This window comes from Barbus barbus (assembly GCF_936440315.1).
Source record: "Barbus barbus genome assembly, chromosome: 4".
Classification (NCBI taxonomy): Eukaryota; Metazoa; Chordata; class Actinopteri; order Cypriniformes; family Cyprinidae; genus Barbus; species Barbus barbus.
In genome coordinates this window covers 14,339,486-14,363,864 of record NC_136732.1, presented here as the reverse complement: position 1 = coordinate 14,363,864, position 24,379 = coordinate 14,339,486, and the positions used below count along the sequence as shown (strand labels likewise).

The window sequence follows — 24,379 nt, the reverse complement described above, 5'->3', positions numbered from 1 at the left end:
GTTTGAACTTCTTGTTTCTTATGGGAAGCACGAGTATAGTTGTCTCGGGATGGAGTTGCAAAACGCTCTTGTTTACACTCAACTCAGAATCGATGTGAAATTCCTGGAGTAGCTCTGATAAGTTTCTCTAAAGACTCGTGTTGTGACCTGATGTTAACTTTATTTTCGTCCAGGTCTTGAAGCTCTGTGAATCTGAAAATGGCCGTTTGGCAGCAGTTTGGATTGCTTCTGTGGAAGAACTATATTCAGCAAGTGAGTATTTGTCTTATATTTGCAATGTATGTGTTGGTATCTTTCTTTTTGCTGGATGTTAGATCGTATTAAGCTCAGTTGTGTCATGATTCTAGACAAACATCAAGGGTTTTAGAGCACAGATAAACACTAGCAGCGCAACTGTTTTCAACATTGATAATAATGTTTGTTGAGCAGCAGATCAGTATATTATAATGACTTCTGAAGGATCATGTGACACTGAAGACTGCAGTAATGATGCTGGAAATTCAGCTTTGATCACAATAAATTACATTTTACAATATATTCAAATACAAAACAGGTTAAATAAATGCAGCCTTGGTGAGCATAAAAGACTTCTTCCAGAAACATTAAAAAAGAAAATCTTACACACTCCAAACTTTTGACCAGTGGCAGTGGTGTATATAATAATTTAATAATATTTAAAACAATTAATAATATCATCTTCATTATTTTTGTCTTGTTATCCAATACAAGTATCTAAACGTCCTTAAATCAAGAAACATAGTCTTTATTTTGATCAGACTTTTTTTTTTTCCCACAAAACAAGACATCTTATGTCATCATGCATCTCAAATAAATGTATCTTGTTTTAAGAATCTTGCACTGGAGAACATTTTTTTTATTTATTGTATTCATATTAACTTGTGTTCCCTTGAATTTATTGCTTACGTTTTCTTTACTTGGTCTCAAAAACGTCTTAAATGTATCTTCATAAAACCTGCAATGTATTGAGTTAACCCTTTGGTTATAAAGCCCACAAATTATGCTGCCGAAGGTGAAGTGTGTGGAAGAAATGCAGTGCTGAAATATCATATGTCAATTAGATTCAGGCAGCCACATTATAAACTTCCTTCAAACTAGCCTCATTAAACGTTCACGTATTGTACTCAAACACAACAATTAAAAAAGGTTCAAACATTCACTGATGTTCCTGAAGGAAACACGATGCATTAAGAGCCGGGGGTGAAAACTTTTTGAATTTGAAGATCAAGGTAAATTGTACTTCATTTGTCTTCCAGGAAACATGCAAGTATCTTTTGTCGCATCAGAAGGGCAGTACTAAATGGAAAAATATGATATTTCAACAAAATAAGAAAAATTTAGACATCTTCATCCTGTTCAAAAGTTTTCACCCCCCCGGCTCTTAATGCATCGTGTTTCCTTCAGGAGCATCAGTGAATGTTTGAACCTTTTTTAATTGTTGTGTTTGAGTCCCTCAATCATCCTCAGCGTGAAAAGATGGATCTCAAAATCATACAGTTACTGCTGGAAAGGGTTCAAATATGCAAAAGATGCTGGAAAACTGAAGATTCTGCAGGACCTGGAGGATTTTTCTGAAGTACAGTGCTCAGTTTAACTGTTCAGAACAAACAAGGGACTCAGGAACAACCATCACAAAACAAAAAAACAGTCGTAGATCATCCAGGTAACCACACACAGTATTAAGAACCAAGGGTTCCCAAACTTTTGAATGTGGTTATTTTAATAATTTCAGCTATTTTTTTTGTCTTGTGGACTATATGTAAGCATCTTTTATGGAAAATATCTTACTCAGGACAGTACTAAATAAAAAATAACATGCATTTTGTATGATCTCTCTTATTTTGGTAAAATTATCCACATTTTCACAGATTCTGCAAGGGGTTCCCAAACGTTCGCATGCCACTGTAGCACGTCTTAAAATAATTAAGACAACCACAGCATGTTTTGTTCATCAAATTAATGTTGATTAACCTTGTAAGTATGCAGATAGTAATGCGAATTTACCTCAGATGAATCATTTAGGGCAAAGTATGGACGATGTGAAAAATGGAACAAGATAATCCAAAGTTATGGTCAAAAATGACTTTTTAAAGTGTGAAAATTGTCAGAGTAAATCTATAAAGATCAAATATTTCAATTAAAGAAACCTCATATTTTAGTTGAAAATGTTATAAACCTTGCCTTTGAGCAGCAAGACACAGAATCAAATCTCTTTTACCCTTTTAAAGAAACAAGGAAATGTCAACTAGTTTGCGGCAAATAAAAACGCACAAGCAAAACAAAGGCGTGGAGTTGAATTTAATCATTACCCCATTCACCTTACTTCCTATAATCATTTAACTCGTCTGTATTGAATGACTTCTATGCTCCTTCCCGTATTTAGATTAGATTTGAGACTCTCTTTCATAAACGCAAGACAACAGGAGCTCTGTTTAATGCTGATGCATCGCTTTGGTCGTGTTTGCCTGTGTTTTTGGCTCTCGTTATGCCGGACCTTTGCTCCACACACTTGTCGTCTTGTGTGCGATGGTGTGCAGCTGAAGTCTATCACAAGTGAACTTTCTAAACAGTCAATTGAGCTGGATCAAAGTGCTGCGGGAAGCTTCCCAATTCCCTCCTGATAGAGGGCTGTTTGCACACTACTGGGCTCCAGCTGTTGCTAGGAAACCCAAGCCCAGCCGAGGTGTAAACACTGGGCCGTTCATGCCTCATCATGGCACACAGCGCTGCCTGTCTGACCCAGATCAGAGGTCTAAAGTTCTCCATCGATCGAGATCGAGCCCCAGGTGCTGTGTGGGATCCTGCTTGCTTACACATTGATTGATTGACACTAGATCTGCAACATGAATGTGACTAATGCACCTGTTAGCATATGCTTGCACATGGAAGCTGATAAACGCTGAGAGCATTGTTTTATTTTAGTATCGTGATGGTAAAACCATCAATTAATACTACCAAATATTAAAATATACAGCAAATATATGCAATAAACACCATTTTCATTATTTATATATATATATATATATATATTAGGGCTGCAACAACTAATCGAAAAAATCGATTATTATCAATAATGAAATGATAGACAATGATTCTCGTTATCGATTAGTCAGGTCTGCCCACAGTGCATGTCCAACTTCAGCCAGTCTCGTCAAATTACAGCACTGAATAACGCATTTCTATGGACAAAAATCATCTAAAAATAGTGGTGGAAAGAGAATGAGATTTTGCATTATCGCGTCAGAGAGGGAGACAATATTCAGCGTAAAAACGTGATGAAATATCTGTTGTTGAAAGTGCACGTATTTTATGAGAGTAGGAACTGTAAAGGGATAACAGCGTGTCATTTTCTGAATATAAATATCAGACGTTTCATAACCGCCTTTTACAGGATAAAGAAATTACAGTACGTGACTGTGATCAAAAAGTGAACGTGTTCTTGCAGAACATTACTCTCACCTGTTGGTAACATTTGAGTTTGTGTTTGTCTATATTTATTATCTTTATTTTTGATGAAGAGATTTAAACTATAGTCCTATATACAGTGCTTAACAAATTTATGTAAGGTTTATAACAATTATGTAAGGTTTGTGCCACTGCTGCTCTAAACTAACAGTATTGGTGTTTACTAAAATCATTTTTTTGCTATCTATTGTTAGTCCTTCAATACGCATAAGCTCTTTAGTAACAGTAGGCTATTTCTAATGCTGTAATATAATTATTTCTGGTATCTGAAAGAATGAAAGATTTTTTCAGATACCCAATTACAGTCAAAAATGACCTAAACGATGCCAGCAAGAATTCTTTGATAAACAATTCTTGAATTTATCAAATAAAGAAACAATTCTTTGATAAATTCCTAAAATATTAGTTTTCTCTTTATTATGACAGGTGGTCTAATAAATTAAGCACTGTATGTTTTCATAGCATTCAATTGGCACATTTGTTTGAAGGACATTGGGCAGAATTTTTTGTCAATAAAAAAAAAAAAGAACATGTAGCTTTTTTTTAATCCGATTAATCGGAAAAATAATCAGCCAACTAATTGATTATCAAAATAATCGTTAGTTGCAGCCCTAATATATATATATATACATTTATCATTTGTACAACACAAAAATATTTATTTATTTATTTATTTGTTAATTATACTTTTTGTTATATTTTACTTTATAAGTATGGATGTATATTAATAGAAATACAGCTAACATTACAGAGCTGTGGCCTAGTATCATGATTGTAAAATCCTCAATTGTACCGCAAACAATTAATTGAAATTTTACTTTTTATTTTATTTTAATATAAATAAAATTACAAATTTTCATTATAACAGTCTAAATTATCTAAATTAAATCATAAAAATGCAGCAAACGTCATTGTAAAATAAAAAATTCCACCACAATAATAATTCATTTAAATAAGATTAATTTGTTTTTTTTTTAATTCTATTTAAAACTCTTACAGTACTGTACATCCTCTGTCAAGAATTTTAAAAGCAAGATGTTCATTAAATTTAACTTTTTATTTTTGGAGCATTTTTATTTTTTTAAGCATAGCTTAAAAGCTATGGTTTAGCACAGGGCTGTCCAAACTCGGTCCTGGAGGGCCGGTGTCCTGCAGAGTTTAGCTCCAACTTGCCTCAACACACCTCTTCTTCTAGTATGCCTAGTAAGAGCTTGATTAACTGCTTCAGGTGGGTTTAATTTGGGTTGGAGCTAAACTCTGCAGGACACCGGCCCTCCAGGACCGAGTCTGGACAGCCCTGATTTAGCGAGTAGTACATTTATTTTATTTTATACTTTACTTTAATGCATTTGGCAGATGCTTTTATCCAAAGCGGCATGCACTGCATTCAAGATACACATTTACATTTTATCAGTTCCTGCTTTCTCTTGGTATATTATATTTTATTTTCTTGGTTTTGTCTTTTGTTACTTTAACCATTTAACCATCGTTATGTACGTAACCGTTATCCCGTTTTACCATCTTCCATACATGCATATCAAGCTGTCTAACTAGGCATCCATCCAACAATCCACTCATCTTCTTTCTCTTGCTCTGCAGAAGCGTCAGATCGTGGTCACTCTGGTGGAGATCGCTCTGCCGCTGCTCTTCTCAGCCATCCTGATCGTCCTGCGACAGAACGTGTCGTCCATCAACTACCCCAATGCAACGCACTACCACAGCTTCGCTCTGAGCGACCTGCCGTTCCCTCTGTGCTTCCAGGACCTGCAGCTGGCCTACGTGCCTGCAAATGCCAGCGTGGTGCGGCAGATCACAGAGGACGTGCAGCAGAGCCTGCAGAATTGCATCAGAATTGGTGAGAGCTTTGGCTTTTGGGCTGTTTAACCATCTAAAGTGTGGAAGTGTGTTCATAAAGACAGCTAACACGTCTGAGCTGTGCCTCGAATCATTGGCCGATCTCGTTATCACCTCTCTCCATATGGACAATGAAATGGAGAAAAGCAGAAAACATGGAAATAGCAAAGAATTATTGTATTTAATTACATTTTTTCAATAATATTGTCAAGAATGACAAAGATAAATGCATACAGCAAATATAATTTGTGCATTAAATTGGCTACATGGAAAATAATATTCTATTTATACTGTCAAAAAAATGACAAAAAATATATAAACGTCAAACATATGCAACAAATTGGCTATATGGAAAATCTAATAATAGCAGAAATAGATTATTTTATTTAATTTTTCTAATTATAGTCAAAAATGGCAAAAAACTAAGTTGTACTGTACATAACATACATCAAATATTTATTTTATTTCATGCTTTATCTTTTATTATTGTATTTTATTAATCTTGTCAAATATGACACTAATGAAAATATATGCGCAAACATGCAACAAATTGACTAAATATAAAAGTTGGAAATAGAGAATTTTAATTAGTTTCCAAAAACGGAACAAAGATGTAGTATATATAACATGCATAAAAATAAAACAATAAAAAAAAACCATTAAATAAAATAACAATGTTTTATTGCATTTTATTGATGCTGTCAAAAATGTAAAAAATATAGTATTACATTTTTCTATAGTATTAAGTTTTTTTTGTTATGCTCATTTCTAAAATATTTAATTGTATAGATATTGCTTCTCTTGAAGGCAGTTGTTTTTAAATTCCTTTTCCAGAAATCATAAATGTCTACTAAAAACAAAAACTTTGAAAAAATATTTCTATAATGATTATAAATTAATGTTCTCACACTCAACATCTAGAAGTTGCACCTCGTGGGTGCAATATCTCAAAAATAATACTTTTCGGAAATGACGCATTACCAGATAAGTCATGGAAGCTCATTGGTCCAAAAGTGTAAAGCCTGCCGTTTGTGTAACTGCTCTGTTGGCTCTACAATATGTTTGAGTTTGCAGTTGAAATGAAAGCATATATTGAGGTTTTGTGAATAAGGAGCATCGTGACCTTGCCAGAAACCTCATGGCTGCGCTTCCTGACATAAATAGCCTCTGCTTGACCCTTGAATTGCCCTGGTGCTTGTGTTCATGTGCTGTCATAAAGGCCTGCAGGGGAATATGCAGGTGATGAGTCACGTAATAAACGATTCTCTGGGCTGCGTCCTGATCATGTGACTCATGCCAGACACTGTTTGCCTCCTCCTGTCGCTCTGAGCAAGCTGATCCATAATCTGATGCCTCAACTTTGACTGTAAAATGAACAGCTTGATGGTGTTAAAGTCCTGTGTGATATTCGCAAATGACTCACTGCCTGAAGATCCTGCTTTAAGAGTCTGCAGCAGGGCTGATGTAATGAAAGTCAGCGATTTGGACATTTTATACCCAGACTGAGATGAGGAGGAAATTACAGAGCTTTAAGTAGCAGTTCATTTCTAGATGGATGTGATGATGAAAGTGATGTCTTGAGGATAAATGCAGGTTCTGATTCAGTGACGTCTCATTTGACCGAGGCAAACAGATCATTTTGACAGATTTTTTTGGACTGTTTCATTTATAATAACCAGGTCATTTGTTCATGAGCAGCATTAATCACACTGTGTGATTGTTCAAAAACAACAAACTAGAAATACGTTTTGTCTATTTATTGTCTTTATAATATTTTGCAGCTCAGACTGCAAAACATTTATAGTATGTTAACACAGAAAGAATGCAGAACTTTCATAATCACTAACCAATGTTATTTTAGTATTATTTTCATTCTATTATTGTATTTATTAATGTTTTAAATTGACTTATTTTTATATTTTCAGTTTTAATTTTTCATTTGTTCAGTTTTTTTCTCTTTTTTTGTGATTTTTTTTTTTTTTTTTTATTAGATTTTGCTCTTTATATTTTCAGTTTTAATTTTATTTTATGTTTTAGTAATGTTATGTGATTTTTAAATGGGCTTTTATTTATATTTTTTCAGTTTAGTGTTATCTTTATTAGTTTTTTTACATTTTTATTTAGCTTTAATTTATTTGTATTTCATTTTAGTGATGTTATTCCTTACTTTCCTTATTTTCGTTATTTCTTAAGTTTTTCATCTAATATTTCAATTAGGGGTGGGCGATATGGGAAAAATATCATATCACGATTTTTTTATAGAAATATCACGATTCACGATTTTTATCACGATTCTTTGTTAGTTTTATTATTTTGGTTTTACAAGTTGTCTGAGCATTACAGCCAAACTAGAAAGACAAAGATGCATGGCAGATATTTAGGCCAAAGTGGGCGAAGATAAAAAATCTTTGTCATTATTTTATTTTTCTTATTAAAAAATAAGAACAAAGATACACATTACAAATACACATAATATACAAATAAAACAAACAGTGCTTTATTTTCAGGTACAATAGGTGTATTTAGCAGAGCATTCAATGAAATTGAATGAACAAATATAAAAATAAAACACTAGATAGACTGATTCCTAAAGCAACTGTATTAAAGTTTTTCAGTCAAGAATAGTGAGGGATTTTTCTCTTTGCGTTTTGTTGTTTTGTTAACGTTAAATGAATAGTTCCCCCACAAATTAATATTCTGTCATCTGTCTGTCAATTCTGTCATAATGTTTTATTTTTATACCATCATTTACTCAAAAGTTGTTTTAAACCGGAATGAGTTTCTTTCTTCTGCTGAACATTTATAAATGCTATTTTGAAGAAGGTGGAAAACCAAACAGTTGCTGGTCCTCAGTGACTTCCATAGGATTTTTCTTTCCTACTATCAAAGTCAATGTGGACCAGCAACTGTTTGGTTTTCCACTGAGTAAATAATGACAGAAATTAAATTTTAGGGTGAAATATCCCTTTAATGACAGTCGACAGCACGTTTAGTGTCCTGTCCCTTTAAGAGCTGCACGCATCTAATATACAGGCACGCATCCGTTTCTCTCTTAACTATTTACTTTCATTTTAGAGATAACCAACTCAGTCTGTATGTAAACCTTGTGTGTTTTGACAGTAAATATAACTTAGTTGAGTAATCAGGCGCTGTTAGACAGGCGTTTTAGTGCGCGTGCTTCAGGTGTATGCGCTCAGAACAAGCGCATGTCAGACCAGCGCGCGAATTAAACATTTAACCAGCAAGGCTTGTGTGCAAATAATGTACTTTTGCGATCGCGAATAAGTGCAGTGTCCTGTCAGAGTAACTCTATTGCTGTATGTCGTGTTGTACAGTATATAGATACGGCGGCGCCAGAACTGTATTTGACAATGTGCGCGGTAGCGCGATACTACGATATTTCTTAAAAAGCAGATCGTGGAGACATTTTTATCGTCCACGATCAAAAATCGTCATATCGCACACCCCTAATTTCAATTTTATTCTAGCTTTATTTTAATAAATTATTAGTAGTAGTTTTAATTAGTCTAAGAATAATGGCAACTCTGTCACTAACAAAACAGATGAATATTTTTGGTAGTTAACAGTAACAACACTTTCATTGTCTTTTTGGTAGTTTGTTCTAATATTTAAAAACTAGAATGGTTCAGAATTAGAACTGGTTCCCTATTTTAACCATAGACACAATAATCAGTTTCAGCAGGACCTCAAAAGTGCCTTAATTGCTTATTTATTGTTATTAACTCTCGCTGTTGTGTTTACATTGGCATGTGTAGCACAGATGCTTCCTGGTTGTGTGTTGTTATTGAGGACGCTGAATTTGCTTGTTGATCCTCAAGGTGCGGGGAGATCAGATCAGATCAGGACAGGACAGTGTTCTTCTGAGAGTGTTAAATGACATTTATTTAGCAACTGATACGGGTGACTCTGTGGTCCTCGTTCTCTTAGATCTATCAGCTGCTTTCGACACCATTAACCATTCTGTATTAATTAATAGATTGAAATCTTGGGTGGGTCTCTCTGGCACAGTTCTAAAGTGGTTCCAGTCATTTTTATCTGATAGGAAATTTGTGGTTAGGTTAGGAGAATTTTTATCTTCCACTGCTTCTCTCCCCTGTGGCCTTCCGCAAGGCTCGATTTTGGCCCCCTCTCTATTTTCATTATACATGTTACCTCTGGGATCTATCTTTAGAAAACATGGGGTATCGTTTCACTTTTATGCCGATGATACTCAAATCTATCTACCTTTTAGAAAAAATGATCCACTGGCCATGACTGCTCTTTCATCCTGTTTAGGTGAGGTTAAATCCTGGTTATCTCAAAATTTTTTATCCTTAAATAAGGAGAAAACGGAAGTAATTGTTTTTGGCCCTTCAGAACATGTGAAAGCACTTAATTTTGACTTGGGATCCCTATCGGCTTTTAGGTCTCCACAGGTACGAAATCTGGGAGTTATCTTGGATGACTCATTAAAATTCGACAAACAAATTTCTTCAGTAATTGGGTCCAGTTTTCGTCAGCTCCGTATACTTGCAAAAATTAAACATTTCCTCACTGATAAGACTTTGGAGATGGCGGTGCATGCTTTTATCACGTCACGTCTTGATTATTGCAATTCGTTATACTGTGGCATTTCTAAAGCCCAAATTGCCCGACTTCAGTTGATCCAAAATGCTGCCTCAAGATTTCTTTTGAAAAAGAAAAAAAGGGATCACGCTACTCCACTTTTAAAGGCCCTTCATTGGTTGCCAGTACAATTTAGAATACATTTTAAAATTGTACTATTTGTTTTTAAATCTTTGCACAATCAAGCACCCGGCTACCTATCTGAACTGTTGCATCAGTATATCCCCTCAAGAAACTTAAGATCTGGTGACCAGAATCTTCTTTTAATACCACACTCCAGACTTAAACGTAGAGGTGACCGTGCCTTCTCTGTAATTGGTCCTCGTCTCTGGAATGACCTGCCAGTGGAAATTCGAATGGCCCCGAGCTTGACCATTTTTAAGTCTCTGTTAAAAACCCATCTGTTTTCATTGGCTTATTAGGTTTTATTCCTGCCTATTATAATTTTTCTGGTACTGTTTTATTTTGGGTTCTTTGTTTTAATCTGTTTGCTTGTTTTAATTACTTTTATGATGCTGTATCTTTTGTGAAGCACTTTGGTCAGTCTCGTGGCTGTTTTAAATGTGCTATATAAATAAAGTGAACTTGAACTTGAACTTGAACTAGGACAGGACAGGACAGAGCACTGCAGACCTTACAGGAGACCGGTGTCACACTCTCTGAGCCGGTTTAACCGGCTCAACCGACAACTCCTGCTTTCATAGAGAGAGATACTGTAGCTCACAATAAAGAATCATGTGAGGACTTGGTGACATGTTAGACCAACTTTTGACCCAGATATGAAAACTTATTATTTAGTCCACCTCACATATTTCAAACTATTTATGATGTTATGTGTTTTGTGGAACAACAAAGAGCAGTAAAATGACAATAAAAAGTAGGCCTACCTTATAAAATCCAAATAATAAAACACTTTCTATTTCTGATTTTTTTTTGCACAGAAATAAATAAGAATATGAGTTCACAACAACACGAGGGTGATATAATGACAGACTTTTCTTTTTTTGGTCAAATATTGCTTTAAAGTTCCTCGCTTTATGGGGTCAAAAGCATGCTTGTGTGTGTGTGTGTGTGTGTGTGTGTGTGTGTGTGTTTAATTGGATTTAGTTTGTAAATCCCAGTCGTGACCTGGCTGAATTCCCAGTGTTGCCTAGTGTCTCATTAGCTTTTCCTTTTATTATTAGAATAATGTAATTAGAAAATTACATTATTTTCTCTTGGAAAAAAAAAAAGCCCACCGGTGATGGTGATATCATTAACATATGCTTCCAGTAGGCTGACAAATCCTAAAATTGATTATTTTATAGGTCAAACAGTGAGCCAGTGTCCACACATCTGCTTTAAAGGTCCCATTGTTTCGTATGATTGCTTAAATGGTTACATATCTCATCGATCCATCTATTTTTATCAGTTTAACCCTCAAACTTTCTGCGCACTGAATTGATCGCATGTAACAATATGAACAATTTGTGTTTGTTGGAGTAACGCATTCTTTGCTGCCATGATGCTGAAATGTTGTGGGTGGTTGCTATGGTGTTGCTAAGGCAGTCTGGGTTGTAAAATTATGATGCTAAAATGTAAATAATTTTTTTCCCAAAGAAAATGTGCTTTTTGGACTGGTTACATGATAATTAAAATAAATGTGCAATGCATTGGTTGCATATTTAAACAAAAACATGAACAATTAGTTCATATTACAATTAACAATTTTGTGTCCATGATGCAAAAATGATTAATAATAATAATAATAATAATAATAATTATTATTATTATTATTAATTATTTCTATTTTAAAAATGAAATTATATGCATAAAGAAAATGAAGTTTTATGGCAAAATTCATGATAATCATTTTACTGCATTTTATACTTTTTGTGCATTGAGTTGCTCACAAAAATATGAACATTTTAAATTAGTCTGAGGAATGATTGTTTTGCTGTCATGATGCTCAAGTCTTTTAGGTGTTTTCTTCATGTCAGGAGTGAAAAGATTCAAGTTTTGTTTATGTTTGTTCACGTATGAGCTATAGTAACAGTAATAGTGAGGTATTAATGATGTGTCTTGATCTTATTTTCCAGTGCGTGGCTTTGAAACAGAGGAGCAGTTTGAGGAGTTTGTGAAAACTGACCCTGAGTCGGGCAAGATTTTGGCAGCCATTGTGTTTGAGCACCAATTCACACACGACGATGAGCCACTTCCTCTGCAGGTGAGATGTCACGAACCGGACAGACCTGTGTGTTAATGCATCAGCATTCCCAATCACCCTCTTCCTGTTTACCTCCTCCTGTTAGCCGAGATCAACCTGATCAACTGCATGCTGAACACTTCAAATCATTATGTAGATGAGTTTTGTGAAGAAATGTTTTCACTCCAGCATCAGCTGAAAAAACCCAAAACATTATTAAAACAATATAGAATTATTATTATTATTTGAATATAATTTAAATATATTAATTGTTGTTGTTATTATTATTACTATTATTATTATTATTATTATATTAAAAGTAAAGTTTTATTTTTTCACTTTTTATTATTTTATTTAGCTATAAATTTTATTTGGGTATAAATCATGAGCTATTTACTAATAATAGTATTACAGTAAAGAAAATCATTCTATATTATTATTATTATTATTAATTACTCCATTTCTTTTATAGTGAAGCATTACAACATTATTTTAACCTATAAAACTGAATGCTTAACAGTTTACATTACATTACATTTAAGCCTCGTTCAGACTGTCAGCCCAAATCCAATTTTGTGCATATCCGGATGGAATCTGATTTGAATAACTTTCTGTTCACACAGCATATCGTAACTGTTCATATCCGATTTGTGTGTCCATAAGCGCTCTTTCGTTTTACTGAATGTGCATTGCTTTCTATGGTAATGCCATTGTGTTGTTATGCCTACGCTAAAAACAACAGTAACAGCAATACAGTTTGCTATACAGAAACGCAGGAAGCTTAAATGTGCGGCTATATTCCGTGCTGCGACTTGCAAAGATGTTCAGCATGTTTTCTGCAAATACGTCTGATGTGTTTACGTTTTACGTGACGTGAGGACGTGAAAAAGCTAGGCTAAATCCGATCTGACCGGTCAGACTGAAACGGATTTCCAGAAATGCGATTTGAATAGGATTCCAAGCCACATACGAATGTAGCTTGAAACGGATGTGCACAAATCGGATTTCATGTAGTTCGTTGCTGTTCAGACTATTTAAATATGATCGGATTTCAATCGGATTTGCACAAAAATCGGATTTGGGCTGACAGTCTGAACAAGGATAAAGTCATTTAGCAGACGCTTTAAATCATTATGTGGATGAATCTCGTGAAGAAATGTTCATGTATTTCACTCTTGCATCACAAAATATATAATGCTCATTATTTTTAATTATTTAAATACAATAATTAAATGTATTCAATTTATAATTAATTATGATTGAAATGTTATTATTATTATTATTATATTAAAATTATATTTTGCATAAAGAAAATGAAGCTTTTTCCATTCTAACAATATTTGTATCAATGTGCATGATATTAAACCCATTCGTGAGAGAGTCGTCCAGTTACGATAACTGTTACTAGTCCCCATGAAATCAAAATGAAAGTTTTTTGGCTTTTAGTATGAAAATGTTTGCCTTAAGGTGATCTATAAGGTAGTGTGCTCCTAAATAATGACAACATTCACAGTTACAAGATATAAGCATTCAAAACTTAACTGTCTCTCACTTCTGCCAATATGAATCAACGATTTTGATGACATCACCCTGCACTTTAGTTTCTCAGCAAACTTTCTGTCCAATCAGATGCCCTCTAGAATCTGAAGCGTCCCGCCCCTACACTGTAAACAGATGTTGAAGCTGCGGCTGAGATCAGTCACTTGTTCACAGTGTTAGTATTTTGTTTCACACGAACCGCGGCATCGCGCACAGTCTGATCCGGACTTTGGCTCCGGTCCAGAGACGAGTCGGCATATATTAAACACTTAAAACTACACAGCCTCAGCATGATTATGATCACTGTTTTGTTTTAGTAAGAGTTTCATATTTAATCTATGGGTAATAGACTGTGGCTGTCATAAGCTGTCAAATATAAATGAAATGCTATTGGCTATTTTAAAAAGGGGGCAGGGCCGATCGATATGTCCCGCCCTGTTTTCCTGTTTCAGTTGAAATTACGTCACCACATAGAATAACACTGCATGCTTCAAGGCACTTCAGTGGACCTTTAAAGCCTGTGTTCCTGAAGGAAATGTTCTTTTCTGAGCATTTGAGGACAAAATAACCTGTTTTCCACAGAAATCAAGAGTGCAGTCGAATCTAGCTGGAGGAATCGGGCCATTAGTGCTCTGGCAGCAAATACCCTCAAGCCATATTGCTTTCATGACTCCGGCGCCTGCACTTGTGTTTATGAACCACTGAATCTTCAGACTGAAGAGTTTCAGCCATTTTGAGATGCACTTGCTGAGGTTTCTCCATGTGGCTAATGGAGAGCTGAGGTCCGCTCTGGTTTCTCCTCATGAGGACACAAGTGAATCATCATCTCTCGTGATGAAAGCTCTCAGCCCTCACTCACGGCAGTCCTTCACTGACGCTGTAATGAGTTTACCACAACTCCAGTGCAGGTCCTGGATCCGCGTCGAGGAAGAGAGCACATTTCTGTGTAAATCCTTCATAAAATTTGGGAAATCGTGGCCTAATGGTTAGAGAGTCGGACTCGTAATCCAAAGGTTGCAGGTTCGAGTCTCGGGCCGGCAGGGATTGTAGGTGGGGGGAGTCAATGTCCAGCGCTCTCTCCACCCTCAATACCACGACTGAGGTGCCCTTGAGCAAGAACAGAACCCACAACTGCTCCCCGGGCGCCGCAGCATAAATGGCTGCCCACTGCTCTGGGTGTGTGTTCACAGTGTGTGTGTGTGTTCACGGTGTGTGTGTGTTCACGGTGTGTGTGTGTTCACTGCTGTGTGTGTGTTCACGGTATGTGTGTGTTCACTGCTGTGTGTGTGTTCACGGTGTGTGTGTGTTCACTGCTGTGTGTGTGCACGTTGGATGGGTTAAAATGCACAGCAATTAGTTTTCCTCATGTCATGAATAAAGCCCAAAATGACACCTGATTCTCCCAATATGATGGATTTCCGCAAATCCATTTTTCTCAGATGACTTTTGTCAGATGAAAATTTAGAGCGGTTGCTGAACTGAATTTTATGCAGATAAAAAAACGAGGCTGTGTGTTAAGTCCATTCAGTGTTTCAGGTTGTTTGTCAGTGTTTGAAACATTGAAACATGAAACATTGGAGATTCATATTTTTAGTGGACAAAATAAATTTTTATTGGGTGAATAATTACACCTGTGCAATTTATTATTATTCGTATTCATAATAATGATGATAATATCGTGTATTGATTATATATTAACAATATATTAAATTTCATATATAACTAAATAATAATTATTGTTATTATCATTGTTGTTTCTGTTGTTATTATTAATATTATTATTAATACTATTCACTTTCTTTTTTACAGTCAAATATTACAACAGAAATACTTCTTATTTTGTTTTAATTATTAATATTAAACACTTAACTTATTTTATAGTAAAATTGGTTTGCATAGTATTTTTATTTATTAATAATAGTAATATTTAATGATGATGATTATTAATAAATTTTTGTATTTTACTGTGAAATATTACAACAGAAAAAAATCATATTTTGCTATTCTTATTATTAAACACTTGACTTTACAGTTAAAATATGCTTGTGTAAAATTTAAATTTAATAACAAAAGTTATTATTATTATAATTAATATTAATAATAATAATACATAGTCATATTGATATATTGACAGTTTTTGACCATATTATGCAGCCCTACAAACTGCCACAGCAAACCTAGGGCTTAAAGTTTAAGTATTTCATTATTATTTTGTTTATTTTATTTTTTATAATTTTTATTTCTGAATGTCAAATTAAATATCACAAATGTATATTGCACTATATTCTACGAAGCCCCTAAAGGGACATGGTGGTGGAAAAAAATCAGAGTGAGTTAAAAAATTTGGGGTGGGAGGGAAAAAAAAGATTTTTTTGTGTTCTCATGCAAAGATATTTGCGTTCTCTCGCAAAACTTTTTGGACAAACACTTTTTGTTTACTTCACAGATTGCAGTGGTTCATACAGCTCCATGCGTTCATAATGACGCGGTTCATAGAGTTTTATTTTGAACTAGTAGCATGGACGAAATAGTCAGTGCATGCTTATCAAGGCACGGTTTTGGGACATTCTAAAACGCTTTCCCCCGGTTTCACAGACATGGCTTAAGGCTAGTCCCAGACTAAAATGCATGTTTGAGCTGTCTCAACTGAAAATATCTTGCTCTGATATATCCTAAAATATGTCAGTTCCATTGTCTCAAGATGTCACACATGTAACATTTCTTCTAAGGCATTTTTATAAAAGCTGCTTAAATATCTGAATTTAACTATGGCCTAGTCCTGGCTTAAGCTAAACCCCGTCTGTGAAACTGGGCCTTAATTTAAAACACAGGAGGATTAAATTCAGTACACACCTTATTAATAAAACATACAGACAAGCAGAATTGCCCAGAATATGAACGTAACACGGTAAATTGCATGTTAAGTGTATCCCCCATAGAAAGAAAATGCTTAAATAATGGATTAAGAGGCCGAATTCGGTATACAGTTTATTAATAAATTATACATGAAAGCAGGTAAACCCAGAATATGAATAGAAACCTTTTCCTCCCATAAAGAAAATGTGGCTTAATGAAGATGGTGATTTAAAAAAAAGACCAAATTATACCCTACTGTAAGTGACAGAGTATTTTGTTTCAGCGATTTGATCGTGCCGGCGCAAACAGCGCGGCCGGTTCTTTATTAAAATAAAACATAAAATCACCAATACAGATAAAATGCTACACAGTAAATTGAAATAGTCTGTATTATATGGGCAAGTCGTGGCCTAATGGTTAGAGAGTCGGACTCGTAATCCAAAGGTTGCGGGTTCGAGTCTCGGGCCGGCAGGGATTGTAGGTGGGGGGAGTGAATGTCCAGCGCTCTCTCCACCCTCAATACCACGACTGAGGTGCCCTTGAGCAAGGCACCGAACCCCCACCCCCCAACTGCAAATGCAGGTTAAATGCAGAGCACAAATTATGTGCAGTATGTCACTTCACTTCACTTATAGTCTGTGCCGTAGCTACAGGCCCGGTCCACTCCAGTGCGGCATATTTTTGTTCATTATGATTTTTTTTTTCTGTCCATATTGGAACATACAAAGCCTAGTTAATTTAATAAATAATGGTTTAGCTTCAGATACATTGTGAATATGGAAACAAAATCAGGTTTTGGCTTGTTTTTTTACCTATTCTGGGCTTGTCTTCTTTCCTGTGCATAATATTTATTAATAAATTGTTTACCATATTTTGGTTTTATAGCGTCTTTGTCCATTAGCCTCCCTTAAGCGTTTTCTATAGCCTAACGGTTTTCTGTGGGGGAGAAAAAGCTTAACGTTGCACTCATGGCTATCTGCTTTACTGATAGCAATGCTATCAATAAGGTTATTAATATTACAAATGCTATTAGTATTAATAGTATTCCTTAATACCGAATTAGGCCTCTAATGTCACTGTTATAGTACAATAAGCCACGGTAAGAGTTTTAGAATGTCCTGAAACCGTCCCTTAAACTAAAAGCAAAGCTGACTGTATTTGTACTTGTGTCCAAGTTTAAAATAAAACTCAATGAAACGCTCCATTGTGAACGTACGAGCTGTATGAACCAAGCTGTAAAGTAAACAGGAAGTGTTTGTCCGAACTCAACTGGTTTAGCGAGGGAACACATTTTTTTTTCACCCCCCCCCATTTTTCACCACCATGTCCCTTTATAGGCTCTGTAATTTTCAGTATTATCTGGTATGGTAAGTGTAAGGTTGTAGGTTCAAACCTCACAAGAGTTATTCAGTCTTTATTGGGCCATTAATCAAGACACTCATGTTACTTTGAGGTTTGACCCTGTATTACATGAAATATTGATTCACGTCATATGAAAATCATTTGCTAAGTAACCGTTGATCTGGTGTGTGGCAGGTCAGCTATCATCTGCGCTTCACGTACAGCCCCAGAAATGCTCCGGCACGCGAGAAGTCCGAACTCAACCCCAACAATGATCTGGACTGGCACACGCTCAGACTGTTTCCTCTGATCCAGATGCCCGGGCCCAGAGAACAACACGAGCCACGCGGGGGCACACCAGGTCAGTCCGCACTGATGCATTGTGGGAAATGTTGCTGTAAAGTACCAATAAACCCAGTATAAGAAAATTACAGGCCATGAATTTCAAAACTTTGCAGAAAATGTGCTCACCCTCAGGCCAAATTTAGCATTACACCACTTGTTCACCAACGGATCCTCAGCAGTGAATGGGTGCCGTCAGAATGAGAGTCTAAACAGCTGATAAAAACACCACAATAATCCACACCACTCCAGTCCATCAGCTAATGTCTTGTGAAGTGAAATGCTGTGTGTTTGTAAAAAACAAATCCACGATTAAGACGTTTTTTTTTTATACTTCAAACTGTTTTGTCTGTCCATAATCCATAATAATGCTTCATCCAGTGAAACTGTTTATCCTCTGTTGTCTCTCACACCAAAGTCCACCCACATATTTGTTTAGAAATATTATGGACTGTTTTCACTTGTAAACTATGCTTGATCTGTGCATATTTCTCTCCTGATTCAGACCAGATGACTTTTTCACTGGACAAAGCAATATTATAGAGGACTTGTATTTTAGCCATTAGCGAAAATTTAAAGTTAAAAACATCTTAATGATTGATTTGTTTCTTACAAACACAGATTTTCACTTCTCAAGACATTAACTGATGGACTGGAGTGGTGTGGATTACTTGTGGATTATTGTGATGTTTTTATCAGATGTTTGGACTCTCATTCTGTTGGCACCCATTCACTGCAAAGGATCCATTGGTGAACAACTGATGTAATGCTACATTTCTCCAAGAGTGAGTCTGTAAATTTATGTGCATAATGTTGAATTTTTATGCATTAAAATATAGATGATGGTAAAGCTAACAGCTGCAAAACTACAATTATAGGCTAAAAAAATAGTATCAGTTCTTTAAAAAAAAACCCTCTGTAATCAAATCGCCCATCAACGTGCAAATTGGACCTGGTAGCGTCTTCATTTGCGATCGATTTCTTCCTTCAACAGACGTGATACACCAGCTGTCTTTTACCGTCAACAGATGAGATAAACCAGCTTGTTCTTTTGCTTCCTTAATAATCTCTTCCTGTACGTGAGATTTCCCGTGACAGTGCTAGCTATTGATTAGGAAGTGATTTGGATTAGTCCGCGCTCTCTTCGTCTGATGGCCTACAGTACTGCCAGCGGCTTCAAACGCCTGTAGCGTGTCTGTTATTAATCATGAGCGTTGCATTGGCATCGGCTCTGAACTTTGATGACTGTCGACCTCTATTTTTGGCACAGTGCTACAAATTACATCTTGATCTCTGCTTGCACCACTCTTCACGCTTCACCGTCGTCCTTTCATCTGCATGTAATTGCATTGAGTTGCTTTATAGTGCGAGAGACCGCACAGCGAGTGCAATGACGCACAGACAATGACTGCCACAGAGAGCATATATAGAATAAAATCAGCCCTTTATGTGCTATGGAAACACTGGACGCGTGTATTTCAGCCGAGAATGTAGTTGTTTAAAACTCAAATCTGCGGTTTATTTATAAAAACAGCGCCAATTTGAAAATGTGCTTCGCCAATTTCGGAGCCGTGAGCTCCAGGCGATCACCGGAGCATAACCTTGGCTAGTCCTTCTGACATTTGCCACTGGCTCTGATGTCTCTGCCTCCCCTCTTAATCACATCACTACTAGAGCAAGCTCCTGATTGGTTAGCGCGGCGGTGAACTATCCGCCAAAGTTCAGATTTTTCGGCAAACGCCCGAAACGCTTAATTCGCGCCGCAGGATGTCTATTCGCTTCTTTGCATTGACTTAACATTTAAATCACTCGTGCTTAACGCTTCATTCGCGTCTGGTGTGAACGCACCATGAGGGACCGTGTGAGTGACATACAACTTGTTTTAAAACTGGCGGAAGAATTATGGCGGGCGGGTCACAGGTAAACACTGGCTAACTGTTACATGTGTGACTTTAAGAGCCAATGATTGAATGTTGAAACAATGCATTAAATGTTGCCCAAATCTGCACTAATTTACAGATCAACTGATGGAGTAATATTATATTAATCTACCAAAAACTTAAAGTATTCGATCCATATGTGAGCAACAGAAACGGATACATTTCTAAATGCCTTAGTGACGCCTAATCTCTGTTAGCCAAACAGTATTGTATTATGTTTGACACAATATTTTATATAACATAAGAAAACTAAGTTTTACTTACATTGTAAGTTTCCTCTCCAGCGTTGCTTGCTCCTCTCGAAATTTACGAACTTGAACAGACCATGTGCAGCTGCAGTATGCTTTGCTGTAGTGCGGCTGTGCGTGTGAGTGCACGCACGAAGGCGCCGCAAAACACGTAAAGAGGGGGAGGGGTTGAGAGCGTATTCTACAGTAGTACACATCAATCATACAAATTTATTATATTTGTTTTTAATATGTGAAGTGACATTCAGCCAAGTATGGTGACCCATACTCGGAATTCGTGCTCTGCATTTAACCCATCCAACGTGCACACACACAGCAGTGAACACACACACAGCAGTGAACACACACACCGTGAACACACACCCGGAGCAGTAGGCAGCCATTTTATGCTGCAGCGCCCGGGGAGCAGTTGGGGGTTCGGTGCCTTGCTCAAGGGCACCTCAGTCGTGGTATTGAGGGTGGAGAGAGCGCTGGACATTCACTCCCCCCACCTACAATCCCTGCCGGTCGGAGACTCGAACCCGCAACCTTCGGATTACGAGTCCGACTCTCTAACCATTAGGCCACGACTTCCCCAAACTTGATACACCAAAAAATATAGTGTTTTGTCAATATCCGTGTTAATTTATAAAATAAAATAATTATTCTAAAAAACTCCACTCTTTCTGGTTGGGGGGACCAATGGGGTGGCCAGTGTCATTTTAGGGGTGGCCGTGGCCCCCCCGCCCCATGGAGGCGCCACTGCTGACAAGATGTGCATAACAATCGCATTCGATTAATCGTGCAGCCCTATGTTTTAGAATTCAACCCCTCATTGCTGTGTGATTTGAAGATTGTAACCCAAAGTATTTTTAATTTTGCCCATTAATTTCCTATGATGGTCATTTTTGACCATTAAGAACATAAGTGTGACTATTTTTTTAAAAGATAATTATGCCTTTCCAAGTCATGTCCAATTTTTTTTGTTTGAGTTCATATAGCAAGTATTTCAAAAGTTTTGTACTATTCTGATTCATTGAAACATTTACAGTTTTTCTCAATTGCTTAAACACATTTCTTGAAACTATACCTTGTATTCTCAAAACAGTAAACACGAATCCATAACTTCTAACTCAATTCCCCAAACTTCCTATATTCAGGTCAAAATGAAGCTATCCACTCAAAACAACTCAATCTTGCTGAAAAACCAAACTTTGCTCTCAGACATGACACACAAACAGACAAAAACACACACTACAACACAGTTTTACACACTGATGAGCAATTCAAAACAATAAGTGTTACTTGTGGTACTCCCCAAGTGTTTTATTCTTCAATTTAATGTACTGTAGAGTACAGTACAATACAGCAAACGACTAAAATAATTATTCTGCCCCAGTATTACCTGATGTAAACTATGGCAACAGTTTGGATGACAGTTACTGTACTGAAATGCAGAAGGCTGCACTTCTTCTGTATGTCATATATCCTTTCAAAAGTACAAATTTACTCATTACTGTATGTGGGATATTGATTGAAAAAGACAGGATATGATTCACAGTTACACTTACTAGTGGTCTGACCAAAAAAAAATAAAATTTACAACGTCATTATGAATAGAATATAAAAAAGAAATATGTGCACAGAAACGAAAATAAAAATGAGAAAGTCCACTATCAGAATTTGTAAGTCTTGTGTTGTAATCTGTCTATATATGCTTTCCAATTGAAGGTTCATGAGATGCACCTTTGAGCTATTTCAGAGAACTGGCTTGTCATTGGCTGATCTATATTCTCTTCATTAGTGAAAGTCAAGATTCACTTGAACAATTCATGGCAAATTTATAAAAAGTCTAATAGAAATGTGTAGAAAATATGCTTGACAGTTTGACAACTAGATCAACCATTTTGCATTTACCGTAATGATTTATACGATGAACTAATGACTTAATGGGTTTTGAGGGGTAAGACTATAGCATAGAGAACTATACATTTTGAGCAACATGACATTAGCAACTGATAATGTAGGAAACCGCAGACAAATGTACATGCAGTAATCAGTTGCTTGAATGCACCAAAGCAATCGCAACTTGTTCAAAAGAATGATACATTTTTATGATGTGCACAAGTGACTAGATGATGTGGAGGTTGAACGAGTAGTTTTGAGAATTTAATTTCTGATTCGAGAAATGCACCAAAGCCTCTGAGAAACACTGTAAGCTGACTTTGGCTCTTTATCTGTCGACGGTTCTGATTGGTGTGTGATAAATTTAGACTCCTAGTGTTTCCACTTGGGTAATTGTGTGCTAATTGAGCACAAACTGTGCAGACTTGAGTGAACAATACTGAAAGCTAGTGCTTTCTAAATGATCACACGGTGTAAGCACTGAGAAATGTAGGGATTTGTGTGTAGAGTTTTACAGTAACCGTTCACCAAATCTGACTCGTGTGTCAAAGCAGGGAATAATGTTTATAGTTCAGCAAAATGGGTGTGCTTTTTGAAAAACGGCGATATGGTTTTTAAATTTGAGTTCAAAAGCCTGGTTATAGTGTTTTAGCAATCGAGAGAAACTGTAATAAAAAAATGACAATCTTAAATATTTATGGTCTAAAATGACCAAAGATTGAGGCTACGGTGAGGTATTTACAATGTGTTTGTTTTGTTTTTGTTTTTTTTTGGGTGAGGATGCAACAGCAAAAATGTGGAGCTTATAATATTAGAAAAAACATTTACATTAATTCTTCTGTTAAAAATGTTTTTTTTTTTTTTTTTACCTAAAAGCTGCAAATTCTGAATTTTTACTGTCATTTTTGTTTTTTGTTCATTACATTGCATCGCCATTGCGACGCTTTAAAATGGAATATATCTTACTTTGCACATAAAAAGGTCAGTATCTGATATTTTTGCATTTAGATTGGATTAGATAATTATTTAAATTATAATTTTATAAAAGCATTTACATTAATTCTTCCGGGTTGTTTTTGTTTTGTTTTTGTTTTGCTTTAAATCATCATTTTACAGCCGTTTATTGTGTTTTATTTGTTTATGACATTGCATAGTCTTGACAACACTGTAAAATTAGATATTTTTTTTAAAGTGATTTTTAAAAAGTTTTTTGCATTTAAATAATTGTATCATATATTGTATCATGCATATTGCTTAAATGGTGCTTCATTGTAAGTGCCTCGCTGTAAATCAACATTTTTCTGTTTTTGTGTAGGTTAGGTTGTGCTTATTTTTTTGTTGCTCTGTATTAAGTTTCGTTTAAATAATTTTTACAGTCTTTTTAGTTGTTTTTTTTTTTTTTTTGTTGATGGCAGTTTGTAGTGTTAAACTTTTAAAACTGAATGTAACTTCAGACACACAAAAGATGAATACATTTTGTCACACATATTGTCTTTACTGGCTTTACTATGGAAACAGTGAGTTTTAACATGTACAAATTGGCCTCATTCACTTGCATTGCATTGTAACCCAGATTTTTGCTCTTTTAAAGAAAAGGCAGGGCAAGTGGAAATTAATATTTATGGTATCCAATATTAAACCTCAAATGCTGTCGATTGAGCTTGTACTTGTACAGAACCCAGAATATTCTCCTAATTTAGTTTGATTTAATTAAAACCCTCATAAGTTTGATTGAGTGAATCTCATGAGTACTGTGTGTGTCTCTGGCATCTCTGGACAGGATATTACCGCGAGGGCTTCCTGCAGGTGCAGCACGCGGTGGACCGGGCCATCATGAAGGCCTACAACAGCACGGCAGCGGCGGCCCTCCTCAAGCGAGCCCAAGTGCTGCTGGCCCGCTTCCCTTACCCAGCCTTCATCTACGACGTCTTCATCCTGGCCATCCAGAACCAGCTGCCACTGCTGCTGGTGCTCAGCTTCACCTACACCTCTCTGAATATCATCCGCGCTGTGGTGCAGGAGAAGGAGAGGAAACTGAAGGTACACAAAGATGGGCATGGACATGGATCCTTTTGCTCTTG

At 36.0% G+C, this 24,379-nt stretch overlaps 1 protein-coding gene across 1 annotated transcript in view; it reads left to right on the top strand.

The window, feature by feature from the left end:
- Positions 1 to 24,379, top strand: part of LOC306861797 (phospholipid-transporting ATPase ABCA3-like) — a 58,132-nt gene that overhangs the window by 1,302 nt on the left and 32,451 nt on the right. The window contains exons 2-6 of the mRNA XM_079404279.1: positions 174 to 252; positions 5,083 to 5,338; positions 12,042 to 12,169; positions 18,080 to 18,245; positions 24,079 to 24,338. Coding sequence (XP_079260405.1) covers positions 199 to 252; positions 5,083 to 5,338; positions 12,042 to 12,169; positions 18,080 to 18,245; positions 24,079 to 24,338 — 864 coding nt within the window. The 5' untranslated portion in view covers positions 174 to 198. The remainder of the gene's footprint in view (positions 1 to 173; positions 253 to 5,082; positions 5,339 to 12,041; positions 12,170 to 18,079; positions 18,246 to 24,078; positions 24,339 to 24,379) is intronic.